The sequence below is a fragment of the Sceloporus undulatus genome, chromosome 1, assembly GCF_019175285.1.
Source record: "Sceloporus undulatus isolate JIND9_A2432 ecotype Alabama chromosome 1, SceUnd_v1.1, whole genome shotgun sequence".
NCBI lineage: Eukaryota > Metazoa > Chordata > Lepidosauria > Squamata > Phrynosomatidae > Sceloporus > Sceloporus undulatus.
This window is the reverse complement of record NC_056522.1, coordinates 89,390,041-89,408,009: the sequence shown is the minus strand read 5'-3', so window position 1 is coordinate 89,408,009 and position 17,969 is coordinate 89,390,041. Positions and strand designations below refer to the sequence as shown.

Here is a 17,969-nt window from a genome sequence, read left to right as displayed (position 1 = left end):
TAATCAAGATATTAAAACTCTTACAATTTAATTGACTATCCTAGTTTTTATGCACATTTTAGATAAACCTGCAGAACTATTGACCCATTAAGCCAAGCTCAGTCTGCCAGCAATAAAACAATGGACTGACAGGGTTTTGATCAAGATCTTATCTGTCTGCCTGCCTAAGACTGCAAAAATTTCTCTCTGTGCCAGACACCTGTCAGGTTACAGATCTGTGACTTGTAAGCTGTGTTTGGCTTAGTGAATTACAGGTTCTAGGTGTAGAAAAAGACTATTTAAGGATGGCATTAAACCTACTGTGCTTAGGGATATGTGAGCTAATTTTTGAATTTGATCCTTTTTATGATTTATTTTTAATGGTTGACTCACTGATTTATGGATTAGCAACATAAATTATGGATTTGTGTTTACTAAACTTTTAAAAATTGAAGATCTATTTCTATATACATAGTGAGCAACCTCCAGTGACACAATAAAGAATTCAGTGGATTCAATGGCAGTCATACCTTGTGTATTCTTTCTTTCTTTCTTTCTTTCTTTCTTTCTTTCTTTCTTCCTTTCTTTGTCTCTGATGTGGGTTCAACATTACATAAAATTTGATATAGGCTATTATGTTGTGTGTTGGCTGCTGGAAACTCTGTTACATTAAGAACAGAGTCCATGGGATCATACAGGGAGATCACAAAATATATATTGCATTTGTGAAGCTTTAAAATGGATGCCTACTAAAATTGCATGTCTATGTAATTTTGTCATGTTTGTTAAAAGCCAGAATTTCATTGTTTGTCTTCCTACAACATAAATTATAGCTCAAAGACATAGCAGTGTTCGCCTGGAAAATCAGTATGCAAAGGGATCTTGCAGCACTTTTGAGACTAACTAAAAGAGAGAAGTTGATACCATGAGCTTTTGTAGACTTGTTTCCCCAGATGCATGGGTGATCCCATGTTATAGTTGTCAGAAGATTTTTTTTAAAAAAAAAGAGTCTTGCACATATATCTTTGGAAAGGCCTTACTTCATTCATTATTTGCTGTTTTCAAAATATGTCCACAGTATGGAAGATGGCCAATGTGGCTTCCACTTAATATCCTTTTTGTTCTGTGTTCATAATTTGTAGACATGACCACAGTGTCCAAATAACACACAACACTAGCAGAATTCAAGATTCAAGAATTCAAATATTAGATGCATATGTTAGGTATTCACAATAAAAAAGCAGAATGGCAATCATTGGTACATACTTGTGTGTTTGTTTGTTCTTTACATAAAGAGCAGTTGTGGTACAGGAGTGGTAGTGTTGGCTTGATCTGAATACAGACAGCACTTTAGGGAAGAGGAGCTTTTCACCTTTGCTCCTCTCACTATTCTCCCAGTTTGAATCATATGCCCTGACTATTGCTGATGTTTGACCCAAAACGTATGCTGATATTTAGTGATGGAAGCTGTCCACCTGGGGCAAATAGCAACTTCAGGAGAAAGGTTCTAGTGTGGATTGGGAGCCTGGTTTATCCTTGGTAGGGTTCTGGTGTGGATCAAACCAACACAGTTGCTCATTTGTAAAGAAACACAAGCATGCAGGGGCTAATTATGTGATTAATGTCATGTCTGGTCTGGCTCATAGCTTCAAAAGTATTTTGCCATTCAGTGTTTGCAGCTGCCATTGATAAAGTAGGAGCCCGAGGCGTGGTCTCTTACGGACAACTAACTGCACTGTTGTTATTTTATAAATAAGGGATTTGATATTTTAGTAAAGTTTTCTGATGTGAGCCTGGGAACACTTTGGCATTTTGTGCCTTTGAGTATCCAAGCTTATTTTGTTGTAGTGTAAATTTATCTGTTTACTAAAATGCTTGCAAAAGCCATGTTGTTATTAAAATTATTCATGGTCACAGATCACATTGATCTGAGTGCTTGAACTTTTTCTAGGCTTTTATGATGGAATTGACTGCACACCAAAGTAGCGTGGGCAGTGTGCTTCAAGCTGGCAACCAGCTGATTGCCCAGGGCAATCTATCAGAGGAGGAAGAAAGTGAAATCCAAGAACAGATGACCTTGCTGAATTCTAGATGGGAGGCTCTCAGAGTGGAAAGTATGGATCGACAGTCACAGTAAGTGGCACTCTGAACACACATAGATTACTTTCCCTGTTATAATGTTCCATATTGGTTTCCCCTACTACCAAGTGAAGAGTTTTTTCCGTAATGAACTTCATATCTTATAGAATTATTCAAGACACTATCCTATTTAGTGCTTTTTTCTTCCGCTGCAGTCCTCTGAGTTATCAGTTGAATCTCATGTCATGTCTCAGTTGTCTGTCTTCCAAGCTGGAAACTGATGCCAGTAACAATAATGGGATAAGAAAATACAAGCACACACACACGTGTGTTGGGGATATAGGAACATAGCCAAGCAGGCCAGAACAGTGTCAAATTCCTGGCATGGAGTTAGCATTCTCTTCATATTAGCCATATATTTCAGACCGCAGTGTACCACAAAGAGAATGGAGAAGATGAGGTGCAGCATTGCATGCAGTATGGTTTAACCGCCACAGCCAAACTACATAAATTAGACGGAGGAGCTGAAAGGGAGTTAAGTTCCTGGTTATTAGATAATTCATTATGGAAGACAATTCTTTCACAACCCTGTTTGATAATTTGAAATTTAAATATTTCCATATTACCCCCTGAAAAGAACTTGCACTGGAACAGTACCTGTTGATTTAGAAGAATTTAAAGAAATGTAAACAAAAATTGTTTTAAAATGGGCTTCAGTTAATCTATACTTTTAAAAACCATAGCATTCCATCCAGTGTTCTGCAAGTGATTGTCTGATCACCCAGTGGGGCTTCCCCTTCACCTCCTTTCTCTACACCAGGGGTAGGCAACCTTTTTGAGCCGGGGGCCGGGTTGCTGTCCCTCAGACAACTGGGGGGCCGAAGCCGGGGGTGGAGCTTCCACCTTCCGGGGGCAGAGCTGTACATGGGGGTGGAGCTTCCACCCTCTGGGGCGGAGCTGCATGCCAGGGCGGAGCTTCCACTATCTGGAGGCGGGGCCACATGTCAGGGGTGGAGTTTCCACCCTCCGGGGGCGGAGCTGCATAATAATAACAATATTTGCAAGAAGCGACTAGGCAAGGCCACAAAACAGCAAAAAATGCATGCCACTGTCTGAACCCAGAAAAGTGCAAGCAAGTCCATGTGGGAGGATTTTGCAAAGAGAATACCAAGGGATAACAATAATAATAATAGCAATATTTGCAAGGATGGAAGCTACTAGGCAAGGCCACAAAACAGCAAAAAATGCATGCCACTGTCTCAAAACACAAAGGCACAGGTAGTATAACCCCCCTCCCCCAATGAACAAACCTCTCACCTGGCTCAGTGGCTCAGGCTGTGGTTCTCTCTCTCTTTCTCTCTCTTCCCTCTCTTTCTCTCCCTTCCTTCCTCCCTCCCTCTTACTCCACCCTTTCTCTCTCTCCCTCTCTCCTCATAGAGTCATAGAGTTGGAAGAGACCCCAAGGGCCATCCAGTCCAACCCCCTGCCATGCAGGAAATCAGAATCAAAGCATGCCCAAAGGAGCACGGGAGGGTTTTTTTTTTGCAAAGATACCAAGAGAGAGTAAATCACAGTCACCAAGCAGAGGAAAATACATGCACCAACCAACCTCTTCAGTGGCTCGCTCCGGCTGGCTGGCTGGCTCTCTTACTTTCGCTTTCCTTTTCTCTGCCGCCTCCTCCTTTCCCTCCCCTCCACACTCTTCTATTCATAGAGGGAGGCGGAGAGAGGAGGGCAGAGCTAGGAAAACGGAGCCAGGAGGGCGAAGGGCAGAGAGAGAAGGGAGGAGGGCGGAGCCCATTCGGAGGGCTGGCGCGGCCCTGCAGCCCCGGAACAGGGCTGCAGCAAGCGCCCTGGGCCTCCTAGAGGGGCGCCGCCATTTTAAAAAACAAAATGGCGGCCGGAGCGGCGCCAATCAGCGGCGCAATCGGCGGCAGGGGCGAGCGCGGGCCAGTCCTAGAGGCTTCGTGGGCCGGATGCGCCCACGGGCCGCAGGTTGCCGATGCCTGCTCTACACCATCACCAAATCTGTTCTGGATAGTTCTTTGACTTTGGGGAGGAGATTTGCATTTTTTGCAGGGAGGGGGAGTGATTATTGATGCTGCCAGCTATACCTATTCTGTGATGGCACAGACACTGATGGATTTCATTCAGAGAAATCCAGTGCAATCCTAGGCTGCATCTGCAGTGCAGAAATAATCCAGTTTGACACCACTTTAACTGCTATGGCTCAAGGACATGGAATTCTGGGAATTGCAATTGATTGTGGTACCAGTGCTCTCTGACAGAGAAGGCTAAATGCCTCACAAAACTAAATTTCCCAGAATTCCATAGCACTAAGCCAAGGCAATAAAGTGGTGTCAAACTGGATTATTTCAACAGTGTGGATGCAGCCATAGTTATGATAGTTCAAATGCAGGCTTCACTGAGTTCAGTGAGGTTTAGTTATGTCAGTTATTTTCCTTTGGCTTATACATTTACATACTTAGCATATTTACCCAGAAGTAAGTCCCACTGACTTTTCTTGGGCTAGCCTATAGGCCTGCTGACAAATGACAATCCATGTATGTTGAAGCCTTATTGAAGACAGTAGAATTTGTGTAAATTTACATAGGATTGCACTGCTATTTTATTGCCTGGTTCCTTTTAAGAATATTTTATTTATTTATTACAGCACTACCAGAATTCACATTGTATTTTTGGTATCTGCAGCCTCCATGATGTATTGATGGAACTACAGAAGAAGCAATTGCGGCAGCTGTCTGACTGGTTGACTGAGACAGAAGAGCGCATTCAAAAGATGGAATCTCAGGGCTTCGTGGGAGACTTGGAGGCCTTTCAGCAGCAGATGGATGAACATAAAGTACTTTTACTACTTCATGTAACATATACAATATGGAGGAAAAAACACTCTAAAAGGCCAAGTTTCATACTTACAACTGTAATGGAATTGATAAAATAGAAACATGTCTTTTAAAATAAGAATCAGGCCTCTCCGAGTGCTGAGGAATCATGCTGTTGCAGTGATACTGTACTTATTAATTTGTTTGGAAAGACCTCTTGCTAAAGTATATTGATACAACTAATGAGACTTTTCATACACTCATCTTGCATGATGTTATGGAGTTGGAAGCATGTTATGGATGCATGCTTCTTCCTTCGAGGAAGTGTTTCTGTTGGAAGGAAACTGCCTCTTCATAATACTTGAAATGTGACCAGAGGGCAAATTTCTGAGCTCCGAGCAAGCATCTTCTCTGGGCTAGCTTTGGAGAGTGAGAGTGTTGTCAGTTGTGAGGATACACATAAAAGTTAAAGTGGTATTGATTAAAATATTTAAATATGTGAAATGCAGAGGGACGGATAGAGGCCATGCCTGACTGTTTCACTCTGGCTGGAGGCAGGCTTGAGAGTACAGTTGGCCCTCCAAATTTGTGGTCTTGAGACTCACGGTTTTGATTATTTGCGAGGTCAAGCTGCTTGTCCAGGCATTCCTCCTCCCCCTCCCTCCTGGCCTTTTCTCCTCAGGAAAAAAAGCTCAGGAACCAAATTTGTTTCTTCCTGGCTGGCCAATCAGTGGCTTGGCTGGGAAAGGTAGGCGGAGCCCCCATCCTCCCGGGACCCTTTGCCTGCCCCATCGCTCCCTGGGCTGTCCAAGGTGTGATTGAGCAGGCAGAGGGAGGAGGAGGATCCATCCTCCCCGGACTTCTTCCTAGCTGGACTGCTGCCTCAGCAGCCCAGGCAAAGATCCAGCTGGGGAAAGAGACTTGGGGGGATGGAGGCTCCTCTTCCTTTTCCTTGCCTGATTGCCCCCTGGGGAAAAATGTGATCGGGCTGGTAAAGGGGCAGGGAGTCAGTTAAAGGGACAAGAGGGTGGGGAAAAAGGAGCACGGACTCCTGCTCCTCTTCACCTGTCCACCGTTTCCTTTAACTGGCTTCTAAGTGGGGGGTGGAGTTATTTGTGATTTTTCCATAATCGCGGGGGTCTCATTCCCCTAACCCCCGTGAATATGGAGGGGGGACTGTAGTCATTCAAAATGGCATATATGCATTATCTCCAAACCATCAGTAATTTTAATTGATTGGACATTTTGGCACATTTTGCCATCCTATTTTATTATGTATTATAATCAAGTAGGTGAAACAGCACAGTTGCTTCCAGCTTGCCATACTCCCAAGGGAGATGAATTTGGCTTCTGTCTACTTGTCCCTAATCAAATATTGGCCAGAGGAATAGTATAATTACCACACATCATGTTGTAAGGAGTATTGCCCCTCCAGTTGCCACTAGATGTATATGGGGAGTGTGGTTATAAAGGTTATGGCCAAACTCTCTTGACTTATTTATTTGCTGGAATATTTGCTGGAAGAAAACACACACACACAAATAGTGGGTAAAATAAACAAGAAATCTACAGTATCATTTCTGACTGTTATAACTTTCAGGGGCTACAAAATGATCTTGAAGCAGAGCAGGTTAAAGTAAACTCTTTGACTCACATGGTCGTCATTGTTGATGAAAACAGTGGGGAGAGTGCAACAGCTGTCCTAGAGGAACAACTACAGGTGGGTGAAAGTTACCATTTTTTCTACTATTCTGCTCTCTAAGTTTTTATTGGTGTAATTAGTATTGCTATTGATGTTGTTTAATGGCTAATAGAAGTTTAATTTCAATGGAAACATCTCAACTATCAATCTCTTTAACTGTGTTTTCTCTCTTCCTATGGTATTTCAAGGATTGCTATTAGCTTGGATTTTTTTTTTGTTTCCTTCTATTTTTTTCACCTTTCACATACTCTGAACAGATTTATTTAGGTGAATGCTTGTTGTGAACAGAATGAGATTCTTTGTAGACATGTTGTTGTCATAAATGAATCATGTAGATTATTTCAATAAATTATTTCAAATACTGCAATAAACATTGTTTACTGGTATAGTAGAGGGAGCATGGTCTCCTAAGTCCTGCATCTTCACCATTGGCAAATATTACCTCTAATTTTGAAAGCCATTGTATTAAGGAATCAGATCTTGCTTTATCTGATTTGTGGACTGTATAGTATATCCAAAAATACAGTATATCAAGGCACTTAAATGTGAGCGTCTAACCCAGAATTATGCCCTTTGTCCTAGACAGGGACTTTATAGTTCTCTCCAAGAATACCACTGCATTTGTGTATTTCTCTTTTTAAAAATTTGTTCCTCACCTTAAATGAACCCAAAAGACTATATGTTAAGATGTAAGATAACATTAGTTAGGATAGTTATGCTTCTATATATTTGATTTTCCACCTGCTTTTGTGGGGAATAAACAAGATCATTTTGTATCTTCCAGAGGCTCGGTGAACGTTGGACAGCAGTTTGTCGCTGGACTGAAGAACGGTGGCTCAAACTACAAGAGATTAATATCTTATGGCAGGAATTGTTGGAAGAGCAGGTTAAATTTATTTTATTTAATAAATGTCTTTTACTGTTCAAGTCTATCAAGAGATATATTATTATTTAACTAGGATTTTTTTTAAGAAAAGAAATTAATTATCAAAACTTGCTGGTATTTTCAGCCAGAGGTATTAAAAAATCTCATTAAATTTCTTATAATTTGGCTGTTACCCAGTATATATTGCTGACATGTGTTTTTGAAGTAAATTTCTTAAGACTTTTTTATTTTTTAAAATGGCCTACCTTGCTGTAGCTTATTGCTCATAGTCAAGTGGGATTACACCTAGAGCAGGATGAGCATGAGGGTTGGGACCCCACTTTTGCTGTGTGTCCTGGGTGCTCAGGAAGTGATATGACTCACTTCTGGATACCTTCTTTGGTGTTTTCTGGTCAGTGTTTACATTTTTTGAATTAAGGAGAGTGCTGGTTTTGGGGCCTGGGGGGTGAAACCATCAGGTTTTCAATCAGTTTTGGCCTATTTTTAGGTGTTTGAGTAAAGATTGAGAGTCTCTGGAGAGTCCTTAGGGGGGTGAAGAAGTGCAGCTCAGTGGCCCATGCACTGTACTTTCCTGATGCCTAATCTAGAAGTGATTAGAATACAGTTCATTTTCTTAACAGAGAAATCAGACCAATCAATGTTCTAGCTTTGTGCCTTCAAGAAATCTTGGCAAGGAAGTAAATTTCTTTCTCAGAAATAAATTTCTGTTGCGTTTGCTTCTGTTTTTTTTTTTTAAAGACATTTGACTCAGGCCATATTGTAATCTTTCCTGTCTTTTACACAAGAAGCCAGAGGGTTGGTACTAAGGAACTGTATCTTCCCAATCTACCTGTGCCCACATGCTAATTTGTATGGCCATGTTGTATCCTTGCCTGCCCCCACTAACATCTGTAGGAGGCTCCACAGAATTACTGTCTGTAACATGTATAGAGGAGTGACTCCAGTAGTCACCCCTTATACGTGCTGTGGCCCATGTAAGCACTGATTCCTCCTGCGTGTAGGGTATGAGGCTAAAGCATGGCTTTGTTGTGACTAGCCATGAAAAATAATTTATGGTGCCAAATTACAGGTGGGGGTGTACCCTCAGATCAAATACTGTGAACACTGCCTTCTTATGAGATAGCTGGGAACAGAGACCGAAAACTAACCCCCACAATTATGACCGTGAGCTCTGTATGGTATACTAGGGATAATAAGGTCCCTTCTTCCTGCTTCTGTTGAGCAGAGTGGGGCCTCCAGAAAACACCTACCTATCTGTCACCACCCAATTATTTTATAGCAACACAGTGGGATGCTGCTGAGATTCCACTGGTAATTCTCACCCCTGATTATTCAGAGATGTTTCTTTCCCTCCCCAAGCCCTAGTGAAGGGACTAGATCGAGCAGAGGCATGTGAAAGAAGAGTGTAAGGGATAGAAGTACTTTTAAAGGAAAAGGATTTTATTCTAAGTAAGAAATCTCCACTGCAAAAGGATACCTCTTTATGTGAAGTAGCACCTGTCATTCAGACACAAGATTAGAAGTTACAAGTTACAGATATATTAGAACATTTCAGCCAAGACAGGAGAAGTAATAAAAGCCCCTAGCTAATACATTCTGTTATTCTACTCACAGATCAGATGGGATTTCTAGTCCTTGATGATCATGGGTTAACTAAGAGTCTGGGCTCCTTTGTCCAGCCTAAACCAGCTTCCCCAAAGGGACAGGCGGTTCAGCCCCAAGCTTTCTTTATTAGGATTTGCCACATGGTCCTTTCTCAGGCTTTTTATAACCTCTGCTGAGAAGGATCATGAAATGTCACACATCTGTCCACTAGTAATCACATTGGACAATTGTTTTTTGTGGGTTTTTTGGGCTATGTGGCCATGTTCTAGAAGAGTTTCTTCCTGATGTTTTGCCAGCATCGGACAATTGCTCTCTCATTACCTTTGACGCTGAGCCTCATTAAAATGTAATTTGACCTCTTCACATCATTTAGCCCTTTGTTACCTTGGAAGAAGGCAGCCTAAGCCCATACATGGGAGGGGCCATTATCACATGGTTCTACACAGTGAATCCCATCCTGATCCCCTCAATCGTCACTTACTGAGAAACAACCATTGCAATCAATGTTTTTTTTTAAATTTCTCTGTTGATTGGGAAGCAGCTAACTGATATTTTCACCCCTCTTGTGAGCACATTTCAGTGTGACAGGAAGAAGCAGCATTGCTGCTGCAGTTCTCCTGGTGCTGGAGATCACTCACACAAGGGGTTGGGGTGGGACCATCAGCCAGCTGATTCCCAACCCACAGGGAACAAACCCCACTCATTCTCAGCATCTTCTTCCTAATAAGTGGAGTTTGGGGGATTTTCACAGTCCCAACATAGTCCCTGAATGCAAAACAGTAATAAGTACACAACTCTGGATTCTGCATTTGTAACTGTTCAGCAGAATACTGAACATTAGCTGAAGATACAATGGCATTTGCAGATATCTGCAGCAACACAGCTGGACCCAAAGCAGCTAGACATAGTGTAGCTTCCTGTATTTATTCTCATATAATTGTTCCTAGCAAATACACTGTTAATATGAAGTTGCAAAGGCCTGTTACCTTTCTGTCTTCATAATCTTATGTTAATAGTAGCAGTCATTTTGGGGCTCTACAGAGGAGTGGCTCCGCACTGCCCCTTCCAGTGCTGGATCGGAGCCATAGCAACCACATGCTGTGATCCTAATCCAGCACTTTGCTGGGGCTAAAAAGAATGGAAAAGTGCCACTCCTTTTAGCGTTGGCTTTTCGGTGCTCCTTTGGCACAGCGTGTCTAAACACTGTGCCAAAGGAGCGCCATGACGCCCCCCCCACCATACAGTCAGGGATACAGCTTGACACCAGCATCGGGGTGGTGTTGGGCAGTAGGGCATGCAGACGCCACACTCCCACTCTGCTCCAAGGCTGGCGTTAAACACTGGTCTGTTTAGCCCCTTTCTTTACTATGTCTAAACTTTTTTCTCATCTATTTGTTTCAAGGAATAATTTTGCTTTACATTAAAATCCAGATACCAATGGTCCACTGATTGTGAAATGAGTTTACAGTTTCACAAACTGATGCTTTTTTTTTTTGCAGTTTTAAATCCAGTATATTAGCTTATGAATTTTTAGCAACAGAGCATGCAAAGTTCATCCCACTAAGTTACTTCTACAGAACTGCTCCTATAAGTTGCATGGCACCTACTGTGATGGGAAATAGAAGATAAGCTTTACTGTAACTAAGGACAACAAGACAGACTAAAACACTGATGTAATGCCAAAGTACTGTTGAAATTAATGTTGCATTGGGATGGTAGTGATTAACAAAATGTGTAAATATTTCTGCGGTATGCTTAATTCCTCCTGTGCAGAGCTTATTGAAGGCCTGGCTAATTGAAAAAGAGGAGGCTTTGAACAAAGTACAAACCAGCAACTTCAAAGATCAAAAAGAGCTTGGTGTGAATGTTCGAAAGCTGGCAGTGAGTATTACTTGCTTTGCATTCTAAGACAGCTCTGTAATCTTAAATGTTTGTCTTGGTGCCAACTTGCCATCTCTATGGTGCTGGAGGATCATCCTTGTCCTATCCTTGTACTAATTTCATGGTCCAGCAAGTTCTTAAATTACTTTCTGAAGATGTGGAAGAATTCTCTTGGGTTGTATCCACAGCTGAAGAATGTGGTGTGAAAATTGTAAGACACTCGGCTCTTTTGTTTTGAAGGACAAGTGACTGGTCAGCTCCTGAAAACGTGCTAGATAGGGTACAAGGTGAAAATGTTACTTTTGCAAAAGCATTCATGATGGCAGCAAGCCAAGACACAATTATGTGGATATTATCCTTTTCAGAAAAGGAAATAAACTGAAATACATGATGAAAACTAAAGTACATTTATTGGAGTTTCTCCAGTATGTGATAGAGTAGTAACTAAAGTCTGCTGCATGTACAAGTCATGTTAAAAATCTTTCTGAGGTACTGAAGCAATTATAGCTTTCACCCTCAGCTTTCCCTTCCATTTGGGAAAAGCTCCCAAATGCTTCATAGCTTATGCACTGTATTTTCTGAATCATGATAGCAGCTACTTCATAGAAGTGCTACACAGGACAACCCCTTATCAGTTTTTAGTGAGACAAATATTTTAACAAAGGTATAAGATAACTACAAGGGATGCCGACTGATGGTTGCAAGATTGGCAGGTTGGCAGTTTGAGACCCAAATGCGGTGTGATAAGGTGAGCTCCTGTCACGGGTCTCAGCTTCTGCTAGTTCTAACAGTTTGAAAGCATGTACAAGTGCAAGTAGATCAATAGGCTTGGGCCCAGGATACCTGAAGGACCGCCTCTCCCCGTACATTCCGCCTCGCACTCTCAGAACGTCTGGGCAGCAGCTACTGAAGGTGCCTGGGGCTAGGTTGGCCTCCACCACTTGGAGGTCGTTCTCCATAGCTGCCCCAGCCCTTTGGAATGCGCTGCCCACAGAGCTCCGCTCGTCCACCACCCTGGCCCAATTTAGGAAGGACCTCAAAACCTTCCTATTCCAATAGGCATTCCCCGAGTAAATATCCTGTGGGCCTCCCTCCTCTCTTTCGTGGCCAAGAGGTTGGGCTTTGGGGCTTTACTGTTGGTTTGTTTTTAAATATGTTTTTATTGGAATTGTTTGTATTTTATGTTGTGAGCCGCCCTGATCGGAGGAAGGGCGGCATATAAATAAAAATTTTATTATTATTTATTTAATAGGTACCACTATGGTGGGAAGGTAATAATGTTCTGTGCAGTCATGCTGGCCACATGATCACAGAGTGGTGTTTGACAATGGTGGCTCTTCGGCTTAGTAACAGATGAGCACTGCCCCTTATAGTTGGACATGAGTAGACAGCATCATCAACGGGGAAACCTTTACCTTTTACCTTTATAAGATAATTAGGGAGCCAGCATGGTATTGTGTGTTGTGTGTTGGACTAGGGCACTGGGAAACCAGGGTTCAAATCTCTACTCAGCTACAGAAACTCACTGGGTGACCTTGGATAAGTCACACTCTCTCAGCCTCAGAGGAAGTCAATGGCAAACCTCCTTTGAGCAAATCTTGCCAAGAAAAAGCTAGCTTTGCCTTAGGGTGCCATAAGTCAGAAATGAAAGAAGAAAAAAGAAGTGTGTAGAAATTAGAGATATGAAGAACAGATTTGATTTGAGGGCTTAAGAAAGTCGTAGATGGAATGTGGTTGTATGAAAAGGATGTGGAAGAATGTGAAGAATGAGAGGAAATGGACTAGATGGAAGAGAAAGTGTAGAAAGACTAGGGAAGAGTGATAAGGGAAGAATGGAACTAGGAAGAATAAGTGTGTGGAAAAGAAATGAGAAGGGAAATTTCAAAAACTGCAAGAATGAAACTCTCATTCAAGCAACTTAATAAGGAATATTTTTCAAGCGTACTCTACCTGAGAATTGTAATATGAAGTAAAGTTATAGCAATGGAACGATTTATGTATTAGAATATATTGTAAGAAGGATGAATGTTTTTAATTTAATAATTAAAAAAAAACAACGAATTGAAGGCAAACAGCAGTAAGATAAATATCCTCCAATGCAACTATTATTAATGCTTGTTTCTCTTTCTTTGTCTCCCAGCACTTAAATGGTATGATGTAACTTTATTTCCAGTTCTTAATTTTTTTTTAAAAAATTGATTTTTTTTAACTTAAGCAGTTTGTGCAAAATACATTTCTCTAAAAGGAAATAAATGGCTACTGTTGTTTTATTGTCAGGTTCTGAAAGAAGATATGGGAATGAAACGCCAGACATTAGAACAGCTGAATGAGGTGGCCCAGGACGTGACACAACTCTTAAACAACAAGAAGGCACTGAAAAAAATTGATAGTGATTTGGAAGAGCTAACACAGAGGTGGGACAGCGTAGTTCAGAAGCTTGAGGATTACTCTAATCAGGTATGCTAAAAATACTATCTTTTTTTTTTACAGCTTCCAAATTTTTTTCACTAAAACATAAACACTGACCTTAACAAATCTGTTAGGAGAGCACTTGGAATCTCATCTTTTCATCTTTTATTTCTTTTTGCCAATATGGAATGAATTGGTTGTTGCTGTTTTAATTTCTAGAGTCTGGGTGTAGAGAAAAGTTGAAGAGTTCCAGAAGAACCCCTTAAAACAGTGATGGTGAAGCTTTTTGGGGCTGTGTACTGGGGGCAGGGCTTCTGCCTCCTGGAAGCAGGGCTGTGTGCTGAGGGTGGGACTTCTGCCACCTGGGGATGGAACTTCTGCCCTCCAGGAGCGGGATTTCTACACTCCGGAAGCAGGACTTCCATCCTTTGGAGGTGGGGCTTCTGGGGCAAGACTTCTCCCCCGCCCTCCAGCTTTCTCTGAGATATAGCTAGAAGCTGAGGACAGTCTGGGAGAGGAGGTGATAGCACGCACCCATTGCTATTCCTCCTCCTTCCCCTCCCCTGACCTCCAGCTGTCTCTGAGAGACAGCTGGGGGTCATGAAGGGCCCGTGGGGAGGAGGCAGAATGGGCACGGATCCGTTCCTTCTCTCCCCTGACCCTTCCTGAACCCCAGTTGTCTCTCCGGAGGCAGGGAGAGTCAGGAAGGGCCCAAGGGGAGGAGGAGTGGACATGCACCTGGTCCTCCTCCCCTTGGACATTTCCCTGCCCCCTGGGGAGAAGCCACTGGCACGTGCCAGTGGCTTCTTCTCCCTCTGCCCTTCCCCAAGCCTCCAGCTGTCTCGGAGAGGTGGCTGAAGGCTGGGAGGAGGCTGGGAGGAGGAGCGAGAGGTGCATGCCTGTGTCCTTGTCCCCAGCACCATTTTCTGGCTTCTACCTGCCTAAGAGAGATAACTGGAGCATGTGCCTGTTCCTCCTTCTCCCTGGCCCGTGCCGGGCGAAATGGTGTTGCATGCCACCTGTGGCACACGTGCCATAGGTTTGCTATCACAGCCTTAAAACTTCATTGTAGCACATGAGATTGACTATTAAGTGAAAAGTGTTGCACAGTTAAAATGTTGAATTTCTGTTGGGGCAATTCTTACCCTATAAATGTTGGACATTTTAAAAGAAAAGCATTTTAAAAGACATCACATGTCATCCTAGGCTCTCCCTTAGCCCTGTCTTTCATCAGATTGAATCTCTAGTTCAAGGAGCTCTGCTGGCAGGGCTTCAAAGTCCCTTTGGCTGAGATTTTGGGAGGCTGTTGTACACTGGAGTTGACAGTGTTGAGTCAGGTGGACTTTAGACCAAAGATCTGACTTCCAAGTGTATTCAGCAGCTGCATAAATGTAGATGGTACCGTCTGTTCAGGAGCCTGCATGGTGTAGTGGTTTAAGCATTGAATTGTGACTCTGGAGGCCAGGGTTTGAATCTCCACTCAGCCATGGAAGCCTACCAGGTGACTTCAGGCAAGTCACACACATTAAGGTCTCCACAAATCTGAAACAACTTAAATGCACACAACAACAACAGTCTATTAATCATTGAGTAGTTTATCACTAAAGTGCATATAGTAGTGACTGAAATTACTTTGAAGAGATCTTGCAACTAAAATTGCAACTAAACATCACAACTAAAAAAAACCATGTCTTTTAGAGGCTAAAGTGGTGTGTTATAGCTTGTTGGGCTTAGACTGGGAAATTCTGTGCTCATGTCTCCAAACACAACACTGAGGTTTGACTTTATGCTGGTCATCGTCTAATCTGTCACGTACTTCACAGTGTTTTAGAAAAAGAGGTGAAGTGGAACCATGTATCCCATCCTGGGATCTTTTGAGAATGAGAGGATAAAGAATAACTCTAAAATAAGTTTAAGATTCTTTATATAGGGAGGGAAACAATAAAGAATATGTTTAAATATTTTCACTGAATGACTTCTAACATTTCTTGACTTTGGCTAGGCCAGGTACAAAGTGAAGGTGCCACTGTCATTGTTGGTTATCTTTACATATAATACTAATTTGTAGAGTTGGGGACTCTTCTAAAGTTTAAAAAACAAACCAACCCTAGAGTTAAAACAAATGTGGGAGAGGATAGTAGATTTGTCCCCTTGAGTGAGTGACCACTGACCAGTAATTCCAAGTCATTTTTCATGCCTGAGAAAAACATTTACTTCCAGTTTTCCTTAATCTTGATGTCTTGTGTGTAAATGAGATGCCATGGTTAATCACAAAGTCCAGTTATTTCAACAACCTGGTTGTATAATCTGTAGTTTGAAACAGATGTTTTTGGAACGTGGACAGAGCTTGTGATAAACTATGGACCTCAGTGTGTGAACAACAGGTTGAAATTGAGGGAAAGTGACAATAAACTGTAATAATGCTTATCCTAGTTGTGTGCAGGGGAAGGAGTAGCAAATATTTTGCCTTGGGCTACCATAGTTTATCATTATGTGAAATTACAACTATTATATGCATTTGTATATATAAAGATGTCACTAATTCTGTCAAAAATTGTATAATTTAATTAGATCCATGCTAGCCTCTGGATAAATTTCCTCTTTTTTAGGTTGCTCAGGCAGCTGCAAATGTGGGGATGTCCCAGATTTCACAGAAGTTTGTCAAAGAAGCAGTCATTGTTAAAGAGCAGAAAACAGTTAAACACTTCAAACAAGAACAGTCTCCTCCATCCATGTCTCCTCCAAAGAAAAGACAAGCCTGCTTGGATACTGAAATGAAGAAAAAGTAAGAATAATTTCCATTGTGGTTTCTCATTAAAGTTTGACTTATTTTCTTACTATCCACACTCACAATTGCAGCACTAAAAATGTTGCATTTTCTCTGTGGATGTTGCTGGGCTGTTATTGTAGAACTGTCCATGAAAAATCACATATTTTCTATGTGTATATTCTCGAGTCTGGTTAAAAGCAATCTTGCAGATAAAGATTGGCAGTGAGGTGGTCTAGGCGGTAAGTTGCCCACCACTTGTAAACATCTGTCTTCTCTTTTTCTTCACCATTGGAGCTATTTGTGTGGCTCCACCTAGTTTCTGAGTACGTCCCCTTTTATACTTTTGCTGAGATAGAGTGGGGAGGTTCGACAGTTGTAGCAATGTGCTGTGTTGTCACAGGGCAGGGAAACAGAGAAACATAATATGACAGATGTATATTATGATCCAGAGCTACTGTGTATTCAACCTCACATCAATATATAGCAGAACTTAACAATTACAACTTTGGTTCTGGTAACTTCCATCTACAAAGTAACTGTTCAAGCTGTGATCTTTTACTAGAGAAATGAACATAATAATAGTTTGTGTCTGCTTGCCTAGAGGCAGGACAATTTGCCATAGGCTTGTAGTTTTTGTGAAATCTTTGCAAAGGATTATTAATGCATTAAGGTCAGATTGTTGTTCAGATTTGAGTAAAACTGCACTGTTAAAACACAGATGTATACTGAACATGGTTTTTCTAGACAGACAAAAGGCTGAATTTTTAAAAAAGAAATAATGATTGAAGCAAGACGTTGTTGGAAATATTATTTAATCTCTCATTATAGGCTTGATTCTGAAATTGCTGAGCTGTTGAACTGGATTTTAAAATCAAAAGCTGCCATTCAGGCCATAGAGATCAAAGAGTACAAGAAGATGAGAGAGACTTTGGACATGAAAGAGAAGCTGAAGGTAAAGTGAGAAATGGGAAGGCATTTTCAGTGAATGGGTTATTTTATGAGCCTAAGCTTGTTATCAGCTGGGGGTAGAGTCTGATCTTAAAGCTTCCAGTAGATTAAGTTCCGCTATTAAACATTTGTAAAGTGTTCATCAAACATCATTCTCCTGGATTGGCCATAAGCAATACTATTGCAGTTGTAATAGGTTATGCTAAGAGGTTTAATGGGCATCCTCCCATCACTTACCTCCTCTGTGTTCATTTCTCTTTTTAGTTTAGGACAAGGCAGTACATTTTGGACAGAAATTATGCTTCGAAATGAACCCCACAGGAATCCTCTCAATCTTTCATTAAAAGTGAGGACTGTGGTGAAGTCTTTCTATCATCCCATAGAGACAACTAATAACCTTTCTGTACATCCTGTGGAGATTAAAGATCAAAGTATTCTATATCTTAAATAATTAGGACCTTGGTAATGCTGTTATGAGCTAATTTTAATAGCCTGAGTAACTACGTCACCAAAGAGTAACCTTCAAGTACATCCTGTATGAAATAGATTTTACATATTGTCAGTTTGAACAGTATTGGAGAAGTGTCAACTTGTTGCAGCAATCTTTATGTTCAATATCAATTAGAAAGTAATGCCATTTCATTTGGTATGTGCTTGGTTTAACATACTATTTTCTGTGAGCCATAAGAGATTGGAGTCTGTGGTCCTGATCATAGTACTATACAAACACTTGATCTAAACTGTCTGCCAGTATGGTTTTCTTTGTATTTACAGCGCTTTATAAATAAAGGTTAATAATAATAATAATAATAATATGTTCTTGTGGTTCCAAGGAGACAGAGATCTTCCTTGTATATCTAATCTGGA

General features: G+C 41.4%; 1 protein-coding gene across 1 annotated transcript in view; it reads left to right on the top strand.

The window, feature by feature from the left end:
• UTRN (utrophin) overlaps positions 1-17,969 on the top strand; it is a 494,831-nt gene that overhangs the window by 80,858 nt on the left and 396,004 nt on the right. The window contains exons 10-17 of the mRNA XM_042456820.1: positions 1,931-2,112; positions 4,771-4,921; positions 6,502-6,621; positions 7,388-7,489; positions 10,868-10,975; positions 13,253-13,432; positions 15,994-16,169; positions 16,983-17,106. Of these exons, the coding sequence (XP_042312754.1) occupies positions 1,931-2,112; positions 4,771-4,921; positions 6,502-6,621; positions 7,388-7,489; positions 10,868-10,975; positions 13,253-13,432; positions 15,994-16,169; positions 16,983-17,106 (1,143 nt within the window). The remainder of the gene's footprint in view (positions 1-1,930; positions 2,113-4,770; positions 4,922-6,501; positions 6,622-7,387; positions 7,490-10,867; positions 10,976-13,252; positions 13,433-15,993; positions 16,170-16,982; positions 17,107-17,969) is intronic.